General features: G+C 36.4%; 1 protein-coding gene across 1 annotated transcript; it reads left to right on the top strand.

The window, feature by feature from the left end:
* The first annotated feature begins 2,899 nt into the window (after positions 1 to 2,899).
* Positions 2,900 to 26,572, top strand: YIPF4 (Yip1 domain family member 4). Its single transcript, XM_014854945.3, has 6 exons — positions 2,900 to 3,266; positions 15,541 to 15,694; positions 16,930 to 17,101; positions 19,804 to 19,881; positions 22,494 to 22,607; positions 25,485 to 26,572. Exons 1-6 carry the CDS (start codon positions 3,188 to 3,190, stop codon positions 25,620 to 25,622), a joined length of 735 nt encoding a protein of 244 aa, XP_014710431.1. The 5' UTR covers positions 2,900 to 3,187; the 3' UTR covers positions 25,623 to 26,572.
* The last annotated feature ends 1,097 nt before the right edge of the window (positions 26,573 to 27,669 follow it).

The raw sequence follows: 27,669 nt of genomic DNA, 5'->3' as shown, positions 1-27,669 counted from the left end.
AATTGAAAAAATTAAAAATTAAAAAAAAACCTTATTACCACCAATTAAAAAAAAAAGAAAGATCTGAAAAGACCTTAAGCTTTCACCTCAGGCTGATCCCTAGGCTCAGCACACACCCAGCTAATGAGTGAAGGACTGCCCTGACACAGAGCCAATAGTCATAGACTTGGAAAGGTGGATGTTTTTTCAAATGCCTGATTTTCATTGAAAAATCATAAGGCATACCAAAAAAAGAAAATACGGTCCACTTAAAGGAACAAAATAAACTGGCAGAAACCATCCCTGAAGAATCACAGAAATTGAATTTACTAGACAAAGACTTTAAAACATCTGTCTTAAATGTGTTCAAAGAGCTAAAGGAAAATACAGACAAAGAAATAAAGGAAATCAAAAAAGCAATACATGAACAAAATAAGAATATCAACAAAGAGAGAGAAATTATAAAAAGGAACCACACAAAAATTTTGGAGCTGAAAAATATAATTAGTGAATTGAAAAATTCACTAGAAGGGTTCAACAGAAGATTAATCAGGCGGAAGAAAGAATCAGAGAACTTGAAGACAAGACAATTGAAATCATTGAGTGTGAGGAGCAGAAAGGATAGAATGAAGAAAGGTGATCAGAGCCTCAGGGACTTGTGGGATACCATAAAGCGGACCAATTTACATATTATGGGAATCCCAGAAAACAAGAGAGAGGGAAAGGGATAGAGAAATTATTTGAAGAAATAATGGCTGGGGAAGTGCAGATCTGGAAGAGGGATTTGAAGGACTAGAGAAGTTAGTCAGCAACCAATCAATTTGAGAAGTTAAGCACATCCAACTGCTGAGGTGATCCTGATAAGGAAAATCAGTTGATCTGGGTAGCTACCAGCTCTGTGGGGCCATAGCTAACTGTCTAGTGGCCACTGTTGATTAACAGAGTTGTAGTAGACAAGAAGTGTTGAATGCAGACCATAGGAGTATTAGGATAAGCTGAGTCCATCGCATTTGTTCATCACCATATCTGACTAAGAAGATGCTCAGAGTGTAATGGCAACTGCTTCATTTCCACCACACAAATCTTGTGCAAGCTTTTCTTTTGAGAAACTCTAACCTGAAGGCATATAGGTAAAGGAATTCTAGGAATCATAGTTCCAATTTAACTGAGTTGACCCAGTATAAATGATCACATCCTTCAAGTCTTTGCTCAAACGTCACCTTCTCAATTTTGCCTATCCTCACTATCCTATTTTAAATTGCAACTCATCCCATCTCCTTTGCAGGTCAACCTTCCCTAGATTGCCACTTAAATGTTGGTGTTCCTGAGAGTATCATTCTTGGCACTCTTCTCTCATTCAGCACACTCTTCCTGGGCAATCTCACCCATACTTATAGATGCAATTATCAACCATGCACTGACAACAATTTTATACCTCCAGTTCAGACCCCTACTCTGTGCACTGGGTCCTTATTACCCAAAGAATAACTAGACAGCTCAATCTGCATGTTCTTAAACTCAAGGTGTTCAAAACTTTCCCCTTTCACCAAACCAGCTCCTCTTCTATTTCCTCACTTCATGAATAACACTTCTAACCACTAAAGCAAGAAACATGAAGTCATTCTAGGCTCTTTCCTGTTCTTGATTCCCAGTCTTTTCCCATTGATCACTTAAGTCCTGTGGATTCTTAAACTTAATATATCTCATATCTTTTTCCTCTTTCCCATCCCCAATGCTGCAACTCTAGTCCAAGACTTGCTTATACTTCTGTAGAAGTCTCATACGAGTCTCTGCTCTCCAAGTCAAAATATCCACTAAGTATCCAAATAAGTAATCATTCTAACAGGGATATTTGACTTGTCATTCCTTTGCTCTAATTCTTTTAATGGTTCCCCCTACATTTTCAGAAAAAAAAATTTAAGTCTTAGAATAGCATGCAAGATTGTTTATGATCTACTTTACTTATTCATGCAATCTCACCTGTAGCTGTTCTCTCCCATGAAACCTAAGCTCCAACTAAATGACTTCCAGTTTTCCAAGTCCATTAAATGATCTCTGGGATGTTATGACCCAGGCTGCCAGCCCCCGACACCTCTTTGCCTGAAAATTTTACTCATCCTTTAAGTACCAATTTAATTGTTACCTCCTCTGAGAACATTTTCAATATTCCCTTTTACAGATTAATGGCCGTGACTTCCTATTGCTCTACTACTGATCAGTCATGCATCTCTTCAAGTCTGTCTCATAATATACTATCAGACCCTCTCTCTCCAAATTGGAAGCCACATTTATGTAGCTAGGATATTACATTTAAGAATATTTATTTAAACATTTAAAAACCTAGGAGGGTTTGTAAACTTTGGTAAGTATATCAACAGACAGGATCTTGTAGTGAAAACAGCACTGGACCAGAAGTCAGGAGATTTAGTTACAGTCCTAATTGTTTCCTCCTTAACCTTTCTGGCCTCAGTTGCCTCCCACATAAAGGAATGTGGCTAGACTACAGCCCCAGCCTCTGGGTGGTAATTTACAGCTTATCTGCTTTTTTACTATTATCCAATCCAGCCCCCTTCATTTCACAGGGTAGGAAACTGAGGCTCGGAGACGATATACAATATTATTTAGACAAGAACCTATACAATTAATTACTAAGGGCAACGGAATCTTGGGATCCTAGACCGGGGCAGACCTTTGGAAACGTTCCTAGTTCTAAAATCCTCTAATCCACCCAGTTAACAAAAACGGAGCAGAGAGGTAAAGAAAAGCCAGAAGAGATGAGACTTAAAGGAAACAAACACATCCCAAACAGAGGGAGAAGTCACAGCGTTCCACGAATCAGAAGTGAACTTCCTGGCCTGGGTAAACTTCCGGAATAAACAGCAGGGAGACCCAATCAGGACCTTCCTCCGGGAGCCAATGGGAGAGCACATTACAAAGGGCCAATCCAAGCGGCGTTGTCACTGTTATGGTCCTGTCAGGGCGCCGGCGTCGTGGTGCTTGGGCGGTCGCCGCCTAAGGGACTTTGGCGGGGCAGCCTCGGGGGCAGCCGCGGTTCCGCTGCGCTTGTCTCCGGCCTCGCTCCCAGCCCGCACCTCGCGGCTCGCGGGCCGCACTGTAGGGCGCGCGTGCGGGTCGGCGCCGGGGCCGCCCCGGGGCCTGGGCCCAGCCGCCGCCTCCTCCACCGCCGCCGGCTCCGAGGGGCCGCACGATGCAGCCGCCGGGCCCGCCCCCGGCCTACTCCCCCACCAACGGGGACTTCACCTTCGTCTCCTCAGCAGATGCCGAAGGTGAGCCTGAGCCCCCGGAGGGCCCGTCACGCCCGAGGCCGCCGGCCCGGCGCGGCGGGGTCTTCTGGTGCTGGGGCGGCCGTGGCCGGGTGGGGACGGGCCCGGTGACTCGAGCACCCTGCGCCTGCCGGCCTTCCGACAGGGCCCGAGCGGCCGTGGGAGGGGTGTGGGGGGCTTTCCAAGTGACTGGGGCAGCTTCTGGCTGTCCGCACGCCGTCTGGGGGTAGGATTTTCGGGGTGAATTACCCAGGTGGACCCACGGAACCCGAAGATTTTATTGCTGAAATGACTTGCCGTTTCGCAGAAAAGGGCTGTTTAGCTGGCCTGGGTAGGTGTCAGAGGCCGAGAACGAGAAAGGGGAGCTGTGTGCCTGTGACTTATCGATAGGATGCCTTTGTGCGGGGATTCGATTCGGCGCTGCTAACGCGAACGTCCCTCGGGGAGGTCGCGTTTTCGTGGAGTCTGATATCTTGCCTACGTCCCAGTTTTTCTCCTGTTTTATAGTGTTTGACCTCAGTAGGCAAAGAAATGGACCCAAATATATTTGAAACTTCCTGTAATCCAGCTGGTGTTCCCAGTAGCTTCTACCAATTTCCTTGTACTGTTTCGAGGAAGCAGGAGTGCTGGAGAGATTTTCCTACAGCCCAGGAAAATTCGTTTTCCTCGTTTTCTCCGTTCCTTACCAGACTCTTTGTAACCAGAATCTTTCTGTGTTAGTCATTTTCAAATTTGGCTTTTATTAGACTTTCTACATCAGTTATTTTCCAGTGACCAGACTCACTACCCGGTATGAAAAAATAAGTGATATTTAGTTGGAGAAGTTTCAGTCTAAAGAATAACCTAGCGTTTTTTTCGAGTGTGGTTTCATAGTTGCATCGGTTAGTATAGCTTGTTTTCCTTTTTTTGTTTTGTTTTCCTTGTTTTGCTTTTTGAGTGGCATTGTTTTAAAAAAAATAGTTCTGTAGTTTTGGTTATAGTTTAAAATGTAAAATAAAATTTTTGTCTATCATAGAGAATGTAGCTGATACATTTCTTTTAAACTTAGTATGAATATTTGATGAAATAGAGCAACTTGGAGTATTTCAGTTTATTTTATCTACATTTGGTTGCATGGTGCTTAGGGTGGAATATCAACTTTAATTTTCCAGACTTAAAAAAAAATTCTCTATCTTTGAGTATCAGACCCTGATGTTCGTTCAAACTTTATATCTATGTATATATTTTTCATATCTTCCTTTCCCCCAGGAATTACCTTTCTTAAATACACCCAAGAAGTCTGACAGAATAATATAACAAGTAACTCATTGCCTCCGTATTCTAAACCAAGAAACCTGGAATAAGTAAAATCCATAAGATTTATCCAGACTTCTCTGTATAGCCTCTAAGGATATATAGGCTCCCTGTATATCCAAGGATACACAGACAAGAATAGATGTATGTATAATAATACCCTCAGGTATATAACATGGTACAGTTTAAATTTACACAGTATTTTAAGCAAACGACTTGTTTAGTCTTTTTAAGAATCCTGCTGAGCTTTATTATTCCTGTGTTTTCTAATGAAACTGAGGCCTAAAGAAGTTCAGTAACCTGCACGTGAAGGATCTGGAATTAAGAGCCAGTGTTCTGTCTCCTCAAATTTCTTTCCACTAAACCATGATGCCTCTTTCTTATATTTTTACAAATTGAATAGTTTTTCTGAAGCGTAGTGTTAATAGTCCTGGGTTTGGATCCTGGCTTTACCAGCTACTATCTATGTGATATTGGGCAAGTTCCTTAGCCTCTCTGAACCTTAGTTTTCTTATATACAAAATAAGAATCGTAATACCGAAGTGCTCAGTACATGTTAGTAATGATGCTACTGCTTGGGTTTCAGTATTAATTGGTGCCACACTTATTTTTTATTATTCTCCAACATGGACACTTGGCTCTGCAACTTCAGGTCTTTTCTTGGGTTCCTAAGCATGTCATATAAATTCTTACTTCTCCCTTTTTATGCTGTATCTCTGACCATGAATGTTTTTGGCTTTTAGATGTTTTCAGTGTATACCCTCCTTCTAGATTCTGTTCAAGTCTCTCTTTCTTTCTTTTTTTAAAGATATGCTTTTCCTTTTTTTTGGTAAGGAAGATTGGCACTAAGCTAACATCTGTTGCAATCTTCCTCTTTTTTTTTGTTTTCCTCCCCAAAGCTCCAGTACATAGTGGTGTATCCTAGTTGTAAGTCCTTGTAAATCTTCCATGTGGGATGCTGCCACAGCATGGCTTGATGAGTGGTATATAGGTCTGCGCTCAGGATCCGAACAAGCAAACCCTGGGCCACCAAAGCAAAGCATTCAAACTTAACCACTGTGCCACTGAGCCAGCCCCCAAGTCTCTTTTTCTTAATGATGCCTATCCTTACTATTGGGCCACACATATCCTTTATTCTAAAATGTGCCTTGGTGTTTTGTCTCCATATCGATCCATATTCTAGTCCTCATGCCTTTCTCCTCCTTACCACAAGTTGAAACTTAAGACTGAACTCAGATACTCCTTCCTTACTGAAACCTTGTTTAACTGTCCCTCAGAACCAGAAACTTCCTTAATCTTTTCTATATCCCAGCACCTACCACAGAACCCAGAGTATAAACATCACAAAATAATTGTTTGTTGAAGGAGTACATGGTTTCTGCTTTCTTTTATCTTATGTGACATTGATACTTAGGACTACAAAACTTAGCACATTTAGGATGATATAACTAAAAAATTCCTGGATTTAGAGCCAAAAGTCTTCAGTTAAAGTCCCTACTCTTATAGTAGCTATGTGATATTGGGCAACTAATACAGCTTCTATAAGCTTCCATTTTGTCACCTATATAATGAAAAGCACACTTACAAGAATATTGTGAGAGTTATTTAAGATAATGTGTATAAAAGACAGGTCCATAAGTACAAGTTAAAAGAATATGAGCAATGTGTGAATAAGCCAATAAATGACTAAATAAATGAATTGTGAGATCTAGACTGAGATTCAAGCCTATGGTGTAAAATTACATCCAAAAGCAATTATGAAGTGCATATGTATAAGTGAAAGAATGTAGTGATACCATTATATATGTGTAAAGTGTAGTATAGAAGTCTTTAGGGCAATCCTTTGGCTTTATTTTGTATCAGATAAATAAGTAATTCTTGGTCTGGTTTATGTTCACAGACCAGCAGCATTGGCATTACTGAGGTGCTTAGTAATGTAGAATCTGCCTTGATCATAACTTGCATTTTAACAAAATTCCTCAGTGATTCATATGCTTGAGAAGCTTAAAGCTCCTTAAAGCTTGAGAAGCACTGATTTAGAATGTTATGAAAGATCAAAAGTGGAGGACATTTTTTCTAGCTGAAAGATCAGGAACAATTTAATGGAGGTGATATTTTGCTAAACTTTGAAAGATAGATGATGTTTTATGTATGTAGGTTGGAGGGAGCATCTCCATGTGCAAGAGACTGCATATGAGAAAGTTCCTGATACCAAGAAATGGTCTAATAAGAGAGAAAAGAATTTCATCATACATAATAAATACTAAAAAAGTATGGTTCAAAGGAGAAAGTGGCTACTCTGCAGGAAGGGATCAAGGAGGTCTTCAGTGACAGAAGAAATATGCTTGGAAGGATAAGTAGGAGTTCTTCAGATTGAAAGGGGGAAAGAGCATTCATTTAAGAACTGTGCAAGTACAATAATTGGTGGAGGCAATCCTTGTATCTTACACTTCCCAATGTTCACAAACCTAAGACAGTGCTGACTGAGACCATGAGCTCCTTGGGGTTAGAAGCTGTGCTTTACTGCCTACCAGTATCATACTCACTGCCTAGCACAGAGCCTAGCTCATAGCGGGAACTCAATAAATGTTTGATGAATGAATGACTAGATAATATTTTTTGATTAAGATAAAGTTGTGCTGCCAGAAGTGAAGCCAACCCTAATTCAACAGACATTCGTCAAGTAGTTGGAAAGGGCATGAACAGAGACAACTGAAGAAGAAAGATGATCTAAGCCACCCAGGAGCCTTTTTCCCATCCTCATATTTTTCTCTCTCTCGATATCTTTGTATCTATATTGGAACATTCATCTTTTTTCCAAATCTTAAAGGGAAGGTTTCTTTCTTCCTTTCCTTGGATAAACCTCTGCTAGTGCTTTTATTCCCGTATCTCTCTGCCTCCTTTGGAACCTTTCTTTCTCTTCTGTTTTTCTCTCTAGCATTTTCTGTTTCTTCCGTCTATCTACCATCACTCACAGGTCCCCTCCTAGCTGACAGAATTTTTAATTAAGTCTACTACTTCCCTTTTTCCTTATTTTCAAAGCTAAACTCTCTCTGATATTTCCCATTTCCTCAGCATCCAGCAGTCCCTGCCACTCTGCTGGAACTTCACTTGCTTCCTGTCGTCTAGAAAAGTATCCTCAACAGTGTTTCCCAAAGGGGAAAGATTCCACGACAAACATGAGTTTGCTAAATAATGTGTTAAGCTAAGTTAAACCAGTTGCCTTAATGCAGAATTCCCAGAGACTTTAATATGCCAATATTGGTTCTGAAATTCCAAGTAGGGGTTGTAGTATGCAGGGTTTTCCAAACTTAGTGAATATCAAAAGCCTTTTGTGGAGGGTATCTCATAGGATCCACGTTCCACAGAACATGCATAAAGAAACACTTGCTTATGAAATAAAGGCAGATGTTTTCTTTTGTTTTGTTTTGCCTGATATTTATACTCTTAACAGTTTGTCACTGACCTATCTTCCACAGCTTTTGGAGATGAGCTGCGTACCTATCATAAGTCTTGGGCTTCCATGCTCTTGTCCCTTCCATTTCTTTTCCTTGGAATTATTTCTCATCCCTTCTCTGTGCTCTTTTAGCTGTCCCTCAAAGCTGAATTTAGATTCTACCTCCACATAGCCTTCCTGACCGCCTCTCTGATAGTTTAGGCACCTTTACTCTTCACTCCTTAGTCTTTACTCCTATGGCATCTATGATCACTTAACAATATACATTGTCGTTTACCTACAGAAGTGTGTGTTTTACAGTACTAATGGGGTTTTGTATCACATCTTCTCTCACTTAGATTTTTTTTATTGAGATAGCTTTCACATACCATAAACTTCACCCTTTTAAAGCATACAATTCAGAGGTTTTTAGTTTATTCACAGTGTTGTGCAGCCATCACCACTATCTAATCCTAGAACGTTTTCATCACTCCGAAAAGAAACCCCATACCCATTTTCAATAACTCTCCCTTATTCCCCTTGCCTCCTAGCCCCTGGCAACCACTAACCTACTTTCTATCCCTGTAGGTTTGCCTCTTCTGGACGTTTCATATAAATGGGCTAATATAATCTGTGGCCTTTGTGTCTGGCTTCTTTCACTCAGCATAATGTTTTCAAGGTTCATTCATGTTGTAGCATGAATCAGTAATTCATTCCTTTTTCTCACTGAATAATACTTCATTGTTTGGATATACTGTCAATTAGATTTTAAACTCCTCAAAATATCTCACTTCTTTATATTGCTCTCAGGAAATTATAGAAGTAAGTAATCCATAAATATTTGTTGATGGATTAATTGATCGATGTTGAAAATGAAGAAGGTGCTAAAGTGAAAATGACTTAATGTTTGTGATATAGTTCCTCAAATCTCTTCCCTCTTAAACCAGTCCTCCATAGTGCAGCTAAGATTATATTTCCAAAATACAAATCTAGTTTTGTATATTTGCTTTTTAAAAGCCTTTTATGTCACTTCTTGACTCAAGCTATGTGGAGCTATTTGCCCTTCCATTAATTAATTCATTTAATTGGCACACATTTGTTGGTTGCCTACTATAGGCCAGGCACTATTATAAATACTGGGGCTATATGTTCAAAACAAAACTACCACATATATATACACAGTGGAATACTACTAAGCCATAAAAAAGACAGAGTCATCCTATTTGCAACAACATGGAACTTGAGGATATTATGTTAGGTGAGATAAGCCAGACAGAGAAAGACAAACACCATATGATTTCACTTGTGTGGAAGATAAATACATGGACAAAGAGATCAGACTAGTGGTTACCAGAGGGGAAGGGAGTTGGGGGCTTGGCATAAGGGTAAAGGGGCACATTTATTTCGTGACAGACAAATGATAATGTGCAACTGAAATTTCACAATGTTGTAAACTATTATGACCTCAATAAACTAAACAAAAAAATGCAAACTACCCCAAAAATATTTAGTTCCTGCCATCATAGAACTTACAGACATTAACCAAATAATCACACAAATACATTGTTATAAACTGTGTAAATGCATGAAGGAAAAGTGCAGGGGACTATGAAAGCAACCTCATCTTGTCTGGGAGAGCAAGGACAGTTTCCTTAAGCAAGTATATCTGAGAACTGAAGAATAGGTGGCATTTCATTATCTGAAGTTAGAAGTTAGTTAGAACTGCCTGGGCAAAGTCCCTGAGCTAAAAGGGATCCTGGTTCATTCAAAGAACCAAGAGGCTAAGTGTGGCTGAAGCATAGGGTCCGTCTGGGGAGGAGGCAGAAAATTGTTCTGGAGAAGTAGATAGGGCAGGGAAAGATTGTTGGACTTGAGCTGAAAAAGCAATGGGAGGCTGCTGAAGGATTTTAAACAGGAGAGTGAGAGACTTGCATTTTGAAAAGATTCTTCTGGCTGCAGTTAAGAGAATGGATTGGAAGAACACAAGAATGACTAGAGAGGGGCCAGCCTCATGGCTGAGTGGTTAAGTTCCCGCTCTCTGCTTTGGCAGCCTGGGGTTTCACCAGTTCAGATCCTGGGAGCAGACATGGCACCGCTCATCAAGCCATGCTGAGGCAGCGTCCCACATAGCACAACCAGAAGGACCTAAAACTAGAATATGCAACTATGTACTGGGGGGCTTTGGGGAGAAGAAGAAAAAGATAAAAATAAGATTGGCAACAGCTGTTAGCTTAGGTGCCAATCTTAAAAAAAAAATGACTAGAGAGAGAGCAGTTAGTAGACCGTTATAGTCATGCAGACAGGAGATAATACTTTGCACTAGCTTGGTGCTGATGGTAGAAATGGAGAAAAGTGGACAGGTTAAAAAAATAGAGGTTAAAGTGCCAGAATCTAGTGGTGGATTGGATGGAGTGGGGAACATGTGAAGGGAGGAAATTGTCACGGATAATCAAGCCTCTAGTTTATAATGCTGGAAGGATAGTAATACCATTCACTGAAATAAGAAACTGGAATAAGACCTTAGATATTAAGAATTGAGTTTTGGGGAGTCGGCCCAGTGGCATAGCAGTTAAGTTCGTGCATTCCGCTTCGGTGGCCTGGGGTTCGCCAGTTCTGATCCCAGGCACAGACCTATGCACTGCTTATGAAGCCATGCTGTGGCAGGTGTCCCACATATAAACTTGAGAAAGATGGGCACAGGTATTAGCTCAGGGCCAATGTTCCTCAGCAAAAAGAGAGGATTGGCATTGGACGTTAGCTCAGGGCAAATCTTCCTCAAAAAAAAAACCCCAAAGAATTGAATTTTGGAATATTGAGTTTTAGTGCTTTTGACATAGCTACAAGGAAATGTTAAGCTGACAATTGATTATGTAAGTCTATGGAAGAGGACTAGGCTCAATATATTGCTTTTTGAACTCAACCTTCCTCAACCTTCTTACCCCTTGTTATGTTCTGAATGTTTCTGTCCCCCCAAAATATATATGTTGAAATCCCAATGTGATGGTATTAGGAGGTGAGGCCTTTGGGGGCTACCTAGATCATGAGGGTTAAGCCCTCATAAATAGGATTAGTGCTCTTATAAAAAAGACTCCACAGAGCTTCCTACTCCCTTCTGCCACGTAAGGATACAAGAAGTCTGCAGGCCAGAAGAGGGCACACTAATCTTGGACTTCCAGCCTCCAGAAGTGTGAGAAATAAATTTCTATTGTTTATAAGCCACCCAGTCTATGGAATGTTGTTATAGCAGCCCAAACAGACTAAGGCACTCATATAAAAATGATTCTAGGGGGCTGGCCTTGTGGCGTAGTGGTTAAGTTGGGCGTACTACACTTCAGTGACCCAGTTTCACAGGTTTGGATCCTGGACATGGACCTACACCACTGGTCAGTCACGCTGTGGTGGCGACCCACATATAAAGTGGAGGAAGACTGGCACAGATGTTAGCTCAGGGCTAATCTTCCTCAGCAAAAATAATAATCATCATCATAATCATAATAAAAAATAAAAATGATAGTATCTACAACTCATGGTACCTTATTGTGATCAGTAAGCTGTAGGCATAATAATCTAATAATTACTGTCAATGCTCTTTTGAGTAAGTGATAATTTTCTGTTACTCTGTTAAGGTAACCAAACATTTAGCCTAATCTTTTTGTGAAGTCTCCCCCTGCCCCAGAAAGGATATCACCTCCCATACAAGTTAGTAGTGTAGATAGAGAAATCTTTAGTTTTTCCTTTTTAAAAGTTTCCTACTTGATTTTAAAAAAATTATATATCCATGTAGGTATTATCACATATCTTCTGTACAATATACTAATAAAGTATGATACATGGTGTATAATAAGTGCAAGGATAGCTTTTCTTCCATATTTGAAAATTGAAAATGACTTTCTAGCCAGCCTTTCCTGGGGAGAAAAAAAATTAGTTAAGCAAGATTTACCTTTTTAAAAACATTAATCTACTTCTTTCTTTTCATAAATTTTAAACTCGTAAGGCATTACACAAATCTACAAATGTGATAAAATTGCATAGAACTATACATACATATACACACAAGTGCGTGTAAAACTGGTAAAATCTGAATAAGGTCTGTGAACTGTAGCAATGTCACTGTCCTAGTTTTTGTAACTTTTTTTTTTTTGAGGAAGATGGGCCCTGAGCTAACATCTGTGCCCATCGTCTTCTACTTTATATGTGTGCCTCTTGCCACAGCATGGCTTGATAAGCATTGCGTAGGTCCGCACCCAGGATCCGAACCAGTGAACCCTGGGCCACAGATCAGAACACGCGAACTTAACCACTACACCACCAGGCTGGCCATGTCAATATCCTAGTTGTATAGTTACATAAGATGGTACCATTAGGGAAAACTGGGTGAAGCATACATGTAAACTCTCTGTACTGTTTTTGCAACTTCCCGTGAATCTATAATTATTCAAGGTAAAAAGTTAAAAAACTCATAAGGCAAACAAAAGAATTTTCTGTTACATAACTGGTTTATGCCAAAATGGAATTTAATTTTTCTAAAGGTAGGCCCAGGAGATTTAGTCAATTTTAATTAATGTTATGTAGAATATGAAAATTTCCTGAAAATATTGAATAGTAAGGCTACTAAAATTGTATACCAAAACAATATGAATAAAAATGTAACCTAAAACAATTTTATACAAGGCTTTAAAATATTTTCAGATGGAGTGACATAATCAAGCTCCACTATAGATCTGGCAGTTATAAAATCATTATGTACTTGGGTTGGTTTCTTGATCTCTTTCATTGGCCTATGTATGCATTAAAATGTTTTTATAACTAAAATGGAACAATGAAATTTATCCCTTCAGTATGAAACATGCTCGTTTTGCTGCACAGATACTCAATTCTGGTTTAGATTTAAGCACACATAGATTTCATTTTCAAACGAAATGAGATGATTTTTGTCCTTTCTCTTGTTGCTTGTTACGTAAGAAAAAGCTTCTTCACATGTATAAGAAGTTGGCAAATACCAACAAAGTGTTCATTGTTCGTTGCAGGATACTCTTCTTTCATAGAAATCTAGAACTTATCTGGGGGCAGATCAGTAAATCTCACCCTGAGTATTCTGTCGTGCTGCAGTGACCCAGTTCTTCCTCGTCCTTCACAGGGAAGTTGTCAGGCTGAGTAGAAGATTCGGAGAAAGGATTCCTCACCCAGTAATACACTTGAGTTGAAAGAGCAGAAAAATTACTCTTAAGTTTTGTTCTGCAGTTTTTCCAGGGAGCTTTCAGTAAAATTTGAAACTTACTGATATTTTTCCTCACTTTGAGCCCAAATAGCAGTGGAAACATTTTTAAGGTTTCCTTTTTGAATAGACTTTTTTCCATAGGTTGTTTCCTCTTAAAACCACTTATATTTATTATCTTTACATTGTTACTTGGAAAATAGCAAGAATATTATACATGGTGTAGTAAGAAGGAATTAATTGAAAATTAGTGTTCTGTAATTCTGGATACGCATCCTAGAGTTGACAGCCAATTAGCTGGTTCTTACTGTGCTTTACCTTAAGACAGCTGTACTCCCAGAGTGATTTGGAATCTTTCCCCTTGTTTTCTAACATTATCCTTTACTTGTTAATTTGTTAAGCTAACTACCAATTTTTTTTACTTTTCTATTGCATTTTCTTACGTACGCCTAATTGTGTTGGGGCTGCCCTGGGGGATCTGCCAAACTGCTGTTGCTGACATTCCTACATATGTCCATGATATTCTCCTACTTTGAATGGAATGGAAAATACTACGAACTTGTAAACTAAAGGTGCCTTTTTGAGGTTCTGGCATCCACGCTATGACAAACTGCTAAACATATACAATTCTTTATCACAGCATTCCTTAGCACTGTAATTTATATATCCTTTTTTGGTTTAGTTTAAGGACTTTAAGTGCAGTCCTTTCTAGAGGGCAGGAAACAGTTGTTAAGGTCCCTTCCTGCCTCATGATTCCAAAACCTTTAATGTCACTGCTGTACTAATGACTTCCTGATCTAAATCTTCCTCTTGTTAAATCAAGAAAAGTAATTTTTGTACCTATTGGAAGTGGAATTTTAGTTAAATTTCAACTTTTTCATTTTCAACTTAGATTAATACAAAGAAGCAGGAAGTAAAATTGAGAGACTATTTTAATCACAAGATTCTATAATAGCATCTACAGGGACTATTTTTAAATTTTAAGTAGAAAAGGACAGTGAATTCAAAAGTGTTTGTGTTATGTCTCTAGTTGAGTAAATTCCCTTATAAAAACTTTTTAGAATTCTATAATGTTAAACCTGGAAAGAACTTTGAATAGGAAACTGGAGATCAGAAAACATTAATGATTTGTTGTATTAATTAGTAGCTAAGCTAGAGCTTAGCTTCAGAATGCAAACTTATTATTATAGTTAATTACAGGAGTTGTCACAAACAGACTAAGATGTGACTCATAATTGAGCCACTCACTGATTGAAGTTTAAGCCAAAATTTTAATGGCAGTTTTCAAAAGCTAACCTAGAATTTAGAGTAATGTGCAAATTAACCTCTTCTTTGTACTATATGTGATCTTCAGGGAAGGAGTCTGTGTTAAGAGTGTTCTGGTTTTGCTGTTGCCAAAATTGTTTTCTAAAGTACCACTCCAGTCATGTGGCTTCTAGTTAACAACGTTGATGGTTGTTTACTAGTGCATGTTGTCTGGTCCTATAAATGTATTTTTTTCTTCTTAATTCCACTATGACCTCAAGCAAGTCCTTTACTATTCTAATTTTCTTTTGACCATAAAATGTAGCATTTGTACAATTGTGATTATTTGTAACCTTTAAGGTACTGTGCAGACTATGAATGGAATTTATTTTGTAATATGGATAACTGAATCTTTACCCCTTTTTAGAGCTGACCTAAAAAAAAAAACCTTTATTTTTGCCAAAACTAAAAATGAATGATACAATTATGTAAAGGAAAGAGTAGCTGGAATAGCTGGGAACTCTTTCTAGTCAGATTTGTCCAGGACTAAGCATTAATATATGAAATAGCATAAATATTTAGTGATGTAAATGAAAGAATGTATGAATAAATACATGAACAAATAGAGAAAAATTATCTACAGTTTGTCTTTAGCAAATTATCTAATGACTTGTATATATACATATTTAATGCTTTTAAAAAGAATTTATACAATCACTTTGTTCTGAAGCTCATAAAGTACGTAATAATGAAGGGAATCCACAATGATATCATGTAATATATTTTGTATATATCTTCCATTTAAATTTTTAAAGTTACTGTTATTAGTCTAGATTCTGGTACCAGTCTAACTGATTAGCTTTGAAACCTTTCATATGTCTTCACCTCTCTCATCTTTCATTTTCTTCTAAAATAAAAGATAGTTTTTAGATATCTACCAACTATAAAATAAGAAGATTGTATGCAATAGCAAATGTTCATAGTTAGAGATCTTTAAATGATAATTATCTTAGTTGTATATATCCTCATGTTGGTTAAGATTCACACATTTTACCTTGGTTTATAGTTTTGTCTTCTTTTCCCTGAAGATCTCAGTGGTTCCATAGCACCCCCAGATGTCAAATTAAACCTTGGTGGAGATTTTATCAAAGAATCTACAGCTACTACATTTCTGAGACAAAGAGGATATGGCTGGCTTTTGGAAGTCGAAGATGATGATCCTGAAGATAACAAGCCACTCTTGTATGTAAAATTAATAATATGTATTTTTTGGTTTTTAGAGCTAGTCTGTGGGATGATTATATTCTTTCATGTTATTTAAAGACAAGTATGGAAAATCTTAACCTTTTTGGTCAAAAGTTGTAGCTATTTTCAGTTTTACTAGTAATTAGAAAAACAGAAATAATGAGAGAATACTTTTAACTTATTGAATGGCAAAAATTAATAGAATCATAATCCTTTATCACACACATGCAAATGTACTCCAGACTGTTAAAGCTTACCTGGGTCTATAGCTGTCTCAGGTAAACATGCCATCTAAGGAAAAAAGCAGGGTGCTTGCGTGCTAACTGTGGAAATTCAGTTTAAGACAGATTAAGACTTCCAAAAAGGTTACCCTCCAAAATCCCTCCCACGTGGAAACTCTAGAGCTGCCACAGGGAGGACTAGAGGGAGGAGACTCACTTTCTTCATAGTACTTGAAATTTTTTAAGTTATTATGTATCACTTGGAAACAAAAGTAAAGAATTTAACAATTTTGGAAAGAAGAACCTACAGCTTTCTAAAATTGATGCGTTACCAAGTTATTCTCTGTAGTAATTATTGGTAGATCAAGTGCTAAAACATCCTGTTTCTTGATGTTAATATACTATATTTTATCAAATCTAAGATGCTATGGATTATAAAATGCAGTTATTTTACATTTGTCAGTAATAGAGAAAAAGTGTGTAAGATAGCATAAAGCCAGGACATCCAAGAGCTATCTCTTTAGTCTGAGGATAAATGAGAACTAACCCACCATACAAAAAAAGACAGCAAGGAAGTCTGCTTATCTCAGTTTGACCTGGCTGGGGTGTTGGAAGAAAAATTTCCTCCGAGAATATAAATCCCACACCAGTTCCCTTGTAGGATTGCAGTCTGAATAATAAGTATGGTCCAAAAGAGTCTCAAGCAGAGAATTTTATTTAAAGCCCTCCCAAATTGGTAGTGCCCCGAGGAGACTGGCAAAAGGAAAGGCAGATCTTGAAGCCTTTGACTTCACTCCAGGTTGACAAAAGACACCAGTGATTGTGAGATGCATCCCAACTTTAGAGATGTTGAAATGTGCACTGTAGTATCAGTGAAATATTTGGTACTTCAAATGTTTTGTTGACCTATGGAGGCTCTCCCATCATGTTTAAACTTTCCTTAAATTCTACTGCAATTGTCTCAGTATTCAAAAGTGTATGCCTTTTAAGAATTTTTATGTTAAATTATAGGGAGGAATTGGATATCGATCTAAAGGACATTTACTACAAAATTCGATGTGTTTTGATGCCAATGCCATCGCTTGGTTTTAATAGACAAGTGGTGAGAGACAATCCTGACTTTTGGGGTCCTTTGGCTGTTGTTCTTTTCTTTTCGATGATATCATTATATGGACAGTTTAGGGTAAGTATATCTTAATTTATACAAGTTCTAAATATTGAAGAGTTTTAAAGTTAAAAATAGCCAAATATTAACTGTAATACTACATTATGTTTGAGAAATGCTTTACCTTTACCCATTATTTCTCACTTGTTCATCCCTAGAACAATTCTTACTTAAATAAGTGGGGAGTATGTTAGATTAATGCTTTCCAAACTTTCCCACATCATCATTCACATAGAAAGTATGAATACTTGTATGGCAACTGGAGTAAATGGATGAGACTACTCCAAGCTGACCAGAAGTGACCAAACATGCCCTTTCTGATTTCCCAAAGGGATGAAGAATTTGAAACCCAGTACTCATAATCATGTCCTTACCTTTCATTTTTAGTTCTGTTTTTTAAACTAAACATTTTAATAAATGATGACAAGGATTCCATCAGCATTTGTTTTTATGTAATACTTTGTCCTATTCTCAGGCACTTGATCATCAGAACACAACATACACATATCACTCCCTCATCCCTAGTTTAAGGCTTTAGGGGATTAAAAGAATAACTCTTTTACTACAGGGTGATTTGGAAATTAATTCGTTTCCTATTGCTCCTGAAACAAGTTTCTGCAAGTCCAGTGGCTTAAAATAATGCAAATTTATTCATTTACAGTTCTGAAAGTCAGAAATTCAAAATGAGTGTTAAAGAGCTAAGATCAAAATGTCAGAGGCCGGCCCTATGGCTCAGTGGTTAAGTTCATGCAGTTCACTCCAGCGGCCCAGGGTTTCGCTGGTTTGGATCCTGGGGGCAGACATGGCACTGCTCATTAGGCCACATTGAGGTGGCATCCCACAGGCCACAACTAGAAGAACCCACAACTAAAATATACAACTATGTACTGGGAGGGTTTGGGGAGAAAAAGCAGGAAAAAAAAGATTTGCAACAGTTGTTAGCTCAGGTGCCAATCTTTAAAAAAAAAAATGTCAGCAGGGCTGATTCCTCTAGAGGCTCCAGAGCAGAATGTGTTGCTTGCCTCTTCTTACATCTTGAGGCTGCCAGCATTCCTTGACTTCTGGCTGCATCACTACAATCTCTTTTTCCATGGTTACATTGCCTTCCACTCTACTGTAGTCAAATCTCCCTGTGTGTCCTTTTTTTGAGGACAGTTGTGATTACATTTAATGCTCACCCAGATAACCCAGAATAGTCTCCCCATAGCAAGATCCTTGATGTAATAAAAGTGTAGCCTTATTAATATTTACCTTACATCAGTAGTTTATATCAAGTCTTCTGTTGGAAGTGTAAGGACCATTGAAGAAGTTGAATGGGGCTCTGGTCTCCTACCCACAACCAATCCTTACCCAGAACATTTTAAATTTTATCTATTTTGTGTAATCTTTCATTTGAACAAAAAGTTCTAAGGCTGAAAGCAGATGATTACTACCTCCATGGCATGTTGCTCAGTTTGGCTTTGCTTGATGTTTTCTCCTGACTGCATTGGGGTCATGCATTTTTGGCAAGAATACCACAGAAGTGACATTGTGCCCTTCTCTGCATATTTTTGGGGAGTAGATGATTTTGATATGTCTTGTTACTGACATATCACCATTATTGATATAGCACCATTATTACTTGGTTATGGGATGGTGTCTGCCCAATTCCTCCACTGTACAGTTGCTGTATTTCCCTTTTTCATTATTAAATACCTTGTGGAGATACTTTGTGACTATGCAAACATCCTGTTTCTCATCAAACTTTAGCTCACTAATTTTAGCTTCTGTTGATGGATCTTGCATGCAACACTTATTTTTGTATTGTTTACTGAATGGTGATTTTCTATTTTCCTCATTCCTTCCACATATATTAATTGATATTCTCTATGGAACAGCTATCTCTTCTTTGCTATTACTTAATCATTCACTCATTTCTGTCAGTTTGGACTCATGGATATTTATTTTATTTTCTGGATTTTAATCCAATATTATCACTTATTTCATTGCTTAGATTATTCTAGCTTTAGCCATTGGGAACTCCTTCAGGTTAGCTTCTGTGTGCTTTTGACATATTCCCATCCTTTTTTGAGCACTTCCTTTCATCTGACTCCACAAAATGTTCTAGGTTTATCTTTTATTTTCCCTGCCCCAGCCCCGCAATCAGCCATTTCTCTAAGGAGTCCTAATTCCTTTTATTCGGGAATAATATTTAGAAACCAGGATCTGGACAGTAAGTGCGCTTATGTTGCTGCTGGGGTGTCATTATTATCTCTAGACCCTCCAAACAGACAGAACTTGGAATTATATGCATGTATCATTACTATACTAAGTCTCAGGAGTTAAAATTCTCAGAAATGTCTTCCATATTCGGTTACTTGGATAAATATGCAATTAATGTAAATTTTAAAGACCTCCTGAGAAGATTGGTCACTTGTTTCAGGGATAAATTTTCCTTGCAAATGCTGTAAACCGGGGAATTGGGAGTAAGTACTTTGTTTTCTTTTTGCAGTAATCTTTATCATATATCTTGAAATATTGAGGTTTCCTTAGACAATTCGTCATTGTTAAACTTGCAGTTTGGATGTAAAATTGTGTAACACATTGTATTCTTATTAAATTTTGGAAAGCTACCTGGGAACCCAAACTATCTTATATAGCAGAGAATTGAGTTCCTGGGAAATTATCAGCTCATTTGATACAAAGATGTTAATTGTACAATTTTTTTTTTCCCCGTTAAGGTGGTTTCATGGATTATAACCATTTGGATATTTGGTTCACTAACAATTTTCTTACTGGCCAGAGTTCTTGGTGGAGAAGTAAGTGGTTAATTTTGAAAATAGCCTTTGTTTTTTATGGTAAGCTTTATTTTTGATACTGTAGATACTATCACTAGCTATATTCATCCTAATTGTTTCTTGTCTCATATTTTCTTTTGAGTTGTGCTACTTCCTCCTTTAAGATGATCAACATATGAGTATTGTGCATACTCAATAAATATTACAAAAAATGAAGAGGAAAGAAACAATTGCATCCCACCATAAGTAATTTACAGCTTTTTAGGGAAGCACACAGTTCATTCTTTCTTACAGTAGTGCTCAAACTTTTTGATCTCAGGTCTTTATGTTGGTTATGTTTATCAATATTTATCATGTTAGAAATTCTTTTTTAAATTAAATATGTATTTATTCACTTAAAAATAAACCAAATACATTTTAACATAAATAATACATTTTTAAGAAAAATAACTTTTTCAAAACAAAGAAATAAGTGAGAAGAATGGTATTATTTTACATTCTTACAAGTAGCTTTAAGGTCTGGCTTAGTGGCAGCTAGATTCTAATATCTGCTTTCTGCATTCAGTCTGTTATGATATATTGTTTTGGTTAAAGTATACAGGAAAAAAAAGGCCTCACACAGATATGTAATTGGAAAAGGGAGAGTATTTTTAATAACCTTTGTGGGTGATTGTGGATATTCTTCTCTGATGCTACACCAACACTGAAAGAGTAGTAGTTTCTTAAGGGTTTGCTATAGTGAGGAATCTTGGACCATATCAATGAACTTTTCATTCTCTGTTTCATTAAAATTCACTTTGGATGAATCTTTTTACCCATGCGTGGTCATTAGGAAAACTGATTTACTGAGTTTTGCAGATCTTCCAAATGTTGACATGTTTTATTATACAGTATCAGAAAATCACATTCATTAATGTCACCACCCATCTCATCAGGAATCTGTATGTATTGGAAAACTGTCAAGCTTACAGTGGTGGGTACAAGTTTTCCAAAATTCAACTCTTCACTCAAACAGTTGTACAAGTGCTCTTCTTTGGGATAACAGTTGAATCAGGATACAGCAGAAATACTTTCTGCGTACTTCCCATTTTGTTATACAGAATATTAAAAAGGTCTATGCTCAATGGTTGAAGTTTAATAAAATGAATCATTTTATCTGCTTCATTAAGGACATTCTTGAGTGAAACTGGCTTTTTTTTCTTCTTTCTCTGTGTGTGTGTGCTAGTATAGAACACAGTAACTACCAGTAAAGTTTATGCCATCTTGATATGTTTTAGCCACCACTGCTTTTGCCTTATTAATACCAATATTAACCTAATGAAAAAGGCAAATAATGTTTTGTTGCTATTATAAAAAATAGTTTTGATCTTCCAGTCTTCTGGAAGAGTCTCTGGGACCCCCAGGGGTCCATGGGCCACACCTTGATAACCACTGCTCCATTAAATAAGACTTTTTAAATTACTGTAAACTTAGGAATTATAGCAGTTTATTCTGTGGAGAGAGTAAAGCAGAGGGGATGCCAGGGAGAGTTACGATGTGGGTGCTGAACTTGAATGCCAAATGCAGAAACCTTGAGCACTTTCCTCACACTTGGTGGAAAGATCTGCCAAGTCTGTTAACTTAGCTCTTGTTCGTCTGCTTTCCAGCTCCCCAAGTTGTGTTGCTATTGTCCCATCTTCTCTTCTCCTGTTTATGCCGCTTATAAGTAGGAGTTTCTTTTTTCCCTTCCCTTTTAATGGAGTTTCTGGGAAATTAGATATATGTGCTCAATCCATCACCTTAACCTAAAACTCTTGAATGAGTTTAGAATAATGTTTATCTGAGAAACTTTTTCACTCTTCATATAGACGTTTAAAATAATTCTAATAGATACTTAAAGTTATGCTTGTTCACATATTATTTTTTATATCCTATACAAAACCTTATATAGTATTTATATGACAATAGATATCACTAAATATTTTGGTAATTTAGGACTGTTGATGGAGGAATTGAGACCTGGATCTTAATCTGAACTCTGTCACCTACCAGCTTTGCTTTCTAAGAATCAGTTTCTTCATGATGGGGACAATAATACCTGCTTCATAGGGTTGTTATTGCATTTGATCTTCGCAACATGTTGAAGCCTTATCACAAAGCTTGGCACACAGTAGCCACTGAAAAAATGTTTGTGTCTTCAGTCTCTTCTGCCTGCTCTCCCTTCCCTTCTGATTCTCAGTTGTCACATCTAGCTTTTCTAGACCTTGAATTTTTTTGTCTGACTAAGATGCTGTGGTCCCTTTAAATAATCCTCCTACAATTTAAGGGAAGTATTGACGAAGTGTACTGTAGAGATATACTGAAGGTAATTGTATATGTAAGTCTGAAGCTCAAAAGAGAGAGACGGGCTGGAAATGTAGATTTGGCTATCATCAGAAAATTAGTGATAATTGAAACCATGGTGGGTTGGCAAGATTGTCCAGGAACATAGGAGACTGTATGGTAATTTGAATTATAATGGGTATGATACTTAATGATGTCTTCTTAATTCTCAGATTTATGTAAGTACAAAAAAGGCTATTTGATGTTCAATTGTGACTAAAATGAGTGTCTTGATTTCTGTGATATTTACTTAAAGTTTTGAAAATTCACAGGTTGCCTATGGCCAAGTTCTTGGAGTTATAGGATATTCACTACTTCCTCTCATTGTAATAGCCCCTATACTTTTGGTGGTTGGATCGTTTGAAGTGGTGTCTACACTTATAAAAGTAAGTAGTGTGTATTGTAGAAAGTAGTTTATTGTTTTTCAATAACAAAATTAGATGTTCTCTAGCTAAGAATATTGCAATCTATAACTATTTATCAAGCAGTTGGTAATATTTTGGAACAGTGACCTTACTCACTGACTTTACCAATTATATTTCTTTTATTTTCCCTTTTTAATCACCAGGAATTACAATGTATGTCTAGGAGGGAATAAAGAACAAAGAACAAATCAGGCCTCAGGATATTACACTCAGAATTTTTTTAATGTTGAATTTTTCTTCTCTATACTTTTAATACAAGTTCAGCTGACTTAGATTTTGTGGGAGATATTTATTTAAATTCAACTGGACATTTTATTTAATAACTGTTACTCCTACTTGAATAGTAAATTCCTTATCAAATATGGTAGACATGGTTCTGGTAAGTTGGCTTTTCTGTATTGCGGAGATCAGGACTTCTTTTCAGCATTTAAATGTACCCCATTTAAAATGTTTACTGATAATATTAAGTATTAATAAGAAGCAGTAATTTACCTTAAATTTTGAACAACTTTGGAAGTAAATGACTGCTTTAGCACATGTATGTATATTACATAGTGAATGTAATTTTTTTTTCCGTGTGGAAAAATGTAACTATTTAAGACCATCACTGTCAGAGCTGCCGTTACATAGCCTTCACGCTAAAGTATTTATTTTAAGTAGAGCCACTTAATTTTTATGACATTTGGCTTTATTTAAAGTTCATTACTAATTCCAATGTAAAAAAAATGATTCCTTTTAGAATTGGGTAACTACAGGCAAATACTGACGTTATATAAGCATTGTCCATTGAGAAGAGTGTAGATTTTGGAGCCAATCGGTTCTAAATTCAAATCCTGGTTCTGTCACTTACATGCCGTCTGCCTTGGGGAGATATATTTTCTTTCCTCCTCTGCAAACTGAGAATCTTAATTACTTTTTAGAGTTTGTTATGAAGATTTTAAAGTTTATGTAATGCCTAGCACAGTGCTTGGCACAGAGCAGGCACTCAACTGGTAGCTGTTATTATTACAAATATTATAGAAGAATATTTTGAGAACATCTTTGTATGTTTGAACTATTTGAACACTTTAGAGACCAAAGAGGAGATCTTTCTTTCGTCTACATTCTAGTCCTAAAATCTTTTTCTTTTAATTGGCATTAATTAACTCTTAGTTTGAAAGTCTTGCAGTGTAGGAGCTAGCTCCATGATGGCATTTAATTATCTAGCATTAGTGAACATACCACTTTACTGAATCATTCAGGATCACTTCCTGCTTGTGTGTTGTTTTGCTTGGGTTTAAGCTGTCTGAGTATTTCTGAAACTATTCCCAAAATTGCTAAAACCATGTCCTCTGGTTATATTTAGTCATTGAGTTCAACTGAAAATTGGTCCTTAATATTTTGTATACAACATATGAATGTACTTTTATAAAATGGATAAATCTTTTATATCATTAAAAATTTAGGGTAAAATTATTTTTAAACCACAGATTTTTCTTTGCCAAAATTTTTTTCCTAGTTACTTAATCTCTGTGTAGTGAGCTATTGTACATGTATCTTGTTTTAGTCCAAGGTTCGTTGAGAAATATGTTGCAAAACTCTCATAATTTAACTCTAGCATTAGAATACGTTTAATCTACAAGCACTAATTTTTTAACATTAAATCTCTATAACTCTTACCAATCTTGAACCATTTATTTACAACAAGAAATTTAATCATGATGTACAAATGCAATTTACATAATTTTATTTCATAAATTTCCCTATACTTTTCTGTAGGTTTAAAATATTTTGTAGGTGTGTTTTTGTTTTTGTTTTTAGTTTAAAAAGGACAGTGGAAATTTGGACCATCTCAAATACATTTTCAATCAGTCTGCTGATATTTAATTTTTACCTCTGAGGGCGATTTTGGCCCCCAAAGGCATTTGGCAGTATCTGGAGACACTTTTTTTGTGTCACAAATGGGGTAGGGGTGGAATGTTACTCATACATAGTAGATAGAGACCACAGATACTGCTAAACATCCTGTGCTGCACAGGTCAGCTTCCTACAACAATTATCCAGCCCAAAAATGTCAATAGTGCAAGGTTTCTATTGTGCCAAGTCCGTTTCTATTATTTCTACCCTCAAAGTTCTTCCTTTCATTTTATTCTATAAAATGCCTCCAGTGACTGCATCAATAGGTACTACATAAATTTCCAGTGGAAGTAATTTATAATTAAATATATGTATAATCAGAAAACCGCAGTATATTTAATTAAACTCTTGACCAACATTTTATGTTTTTTTCCTTTTTATTTAATCCTATACTTCCACCTATTCCTGGGAAAATGCTGTGATATCTAATAAATGTTGTATAAAATCTTTACTTAATCTGTTTTCTTCTTAGAAGAAAAAAAGGAAAAATTTCTTCTTTGTAAGAGTCAATTAGTTTTCTTTCAGCAATCAAATTTTTTTTAGCAATTTGACCCAATAATAGTTTTTCCAAAAGTTGCTTTCTCTTAAATTACCAGGGACACTTGTTAAAGTCTGATAACTACACCCTTCCCTTAGAGATTCTGATTGAGCAGATCTAGAATGAATCCCAGGATTCCCTCCTTAACAGGCACCCAGGTGATTTTATGTTTAGATAAGTTTGATAACAAAAGACCAGTTGGAGAAGTCAAGGAGCAGAGCAAAGATGAACGTTCTTAATAAGTTTTAAATATGCTCCATAAATTTTTCTTTTTACCACAGTTAGTTCTAAGGCTTGTTTTAAAAAAAGTATTGTAAATGTTATTTTTACTCTGTGATACCCAATATGTTAATTGACTTGCTAATACGCTGCCTTTTTGTCTTTTTTTGTTTGTTTTTTTAAAGCTGTTTGGTGTGTTTTGGGCTGCCTACAGTGCTGCTTCATTGTTAGTGGGTGAAGAATTCAAGACCAAAAAGCCTCTCCTGATTTATCCAATCTTTTTATTATACATTTATTTTTTGTCCTTGTATACTGGGGTGTGATCTAAGTCATATGTGAGTAGAAAAAGACAACGTTATATTTGTGTGTAGCCTGGGAATTCTTGCTGAGGGGATTGAAGAAAACCTGTTGTTGGTAAAATTTTACGTGTTCCAGATGTAAAGGAAGGGTTAAGGTCTTTTTAAAACAATATTTTTTGTATTTAAGCAATTGTAGTTACCTGGATTTTTTTTGGTCAGAATTCTAAATTCTGTTTGATTCTTCATATTCCAGTGAATAAAATATAAAAGCATTGTGTTTTTTAAGATTGTGTCAGTCTTCACCTAAAAATTGTGCCAAAAGCACCTGGAATGATAATTATATCTCGCTTGAAGGGTAAATATGACAACTTCCTGATAATCTAAAAGTGCAATTGTTTTCTTTAAATGGTTTTCTCTTGCATCACAGATCCTGTAGATATATATTTATATTTATACATATATATTTATGAAATAATTCTTATTATTCACAAAATATATTTCTGAATAGCCTAAAAATTAAGATATTTTAAATCTGATGCTTAAACTTTCCTTAATTTGGCCATTGACTTTTTATTTAAAAATTTAAATTTTTTTTAAATTGTATATAATTTTAAAATCTCATAATGCTTCAGTATGTCCTTGTTAAGAATTCTTAACAACTAAAACTAATTTTAACAGCTGCTGATATAGCTTTGGTTTGTTTGGGTGTGCTTTTAAAAACCATTTTGAATGTCTAAACATCTGATTTAAAGTTTCTGTTTATCTTTCTGACCAAAGGAGCAAGAGGTATAATGGATATAGCATTCATTAAAATTGTCAATATCTAGAAGAACAGTAATATTTATAGCATTAGTAAATATTTTTAAGTGGTATTCCTAAGTCATAAAAATAGCTGGAAAGAGACCTTTAAAATCTTGTGGTCCTGAACAATGTTACATGAAGTAGAAAAAAATAAAATGCTTCCCAGCTCTGTCTTTTGTTTTATATCACCTTGTCCTTTATTACTTGATATTTTAACAAGTATCATGTACTCTTTAACAAGTGTACAAATTTACTAAGGGCAATATTAAGAAATTTTAACTAGTGAAATTTTTGTTGCAAGTGATTTCATAGACTCTAGATGTACCTTTAATTAATATTACTTTGTAAAGTAGATAAAATGTTTTATTTATGTCCAAAAACTAGCAAATGCCTAATAACTATTAGCAAATTATCGTGTTATCCTTTCTGGTCTCAGCTGGAGAGTTAACTGTTCTCCTCAATATGATAACATGGCATCTCTCGGTATGTATGTGTTCCTTTAGCAGCCTTATCCATCAGGAAATATCTGGCCACTCTAAAGCAAGATATCAAGTCTCTCTCTCCCTTCTCTCTTCTCCTCCCGCAAAAAAGGAAGAAAAAACTTATTTTAAGCTGCAGGAAAAGTGTGGAGCTACCTTTGAGCCGGAATAATGTGGAAAATTACATCTGCTGATGTTTTAAACAGGCTTAGGAAAACAGATTAGAAGCACCAGAGGGATAAAACGTCTAGAACCTAAAATAATATAAAGTAGTGTGGAAGGATCTATAGCTACAGAGCAGCAATTGTAAAGTAGGCATTTGTCACATTTCAGAAGTTCCTGAGGTCAATACTTTGTTCAAATGAGTTATTATATTTGATGTTGATAGTGTTGACCCTGGAATTTTCCTCAAAAAGCTTTGGGGTCCATACCATACCAGGGGGTAGAATTTTACTAAGCAATAAGTCAAGGCCTTTTAAGACCAGCTCTATCAAAAAATGGTTTAATATTTTTAAGCTATCATCTTTTTAAGATGTGAATGAAAAGTTCACCTACATGCAGCATGTTTATTCCTAATGACGTAAGATAAAATGAGGTATTTGTGTTCTAAAAAGTTATTTAAAAATAATAGCATTTCATCAGTTAAAACAGGTTGTCAGTTTGAAAACATGATTTGTAAATGTGTGCAAGATACAGTACTGCTACAGCTAATAATGCTAAGCTAACCCTAACAATGTCCTCTCCTTGGGTTTTTATATAATATTTTCTAAGTCGTAGTGATTTTAAATTAT

Source organism: Equus asinus, chromosome 6, assembly GCF_041296235.1.
Source record: "Equus asinus isolate D_3611 breed Donkey chromosome 6, EquAss-T2T_v2, whole genome shotgun sequence".
In the NCBI taxonomy this organism is placed as follows: domain Eukaryota; kingdom Metazoa; phylum Chordata; class Mammalia; order Perissodactyla; family Equidae; genus Equus; species Equus asinus.
Note: the sequence above shows the minus strand (reverse complement) of the source record. Positions and strands in the feature narration are given on the sequence as shown.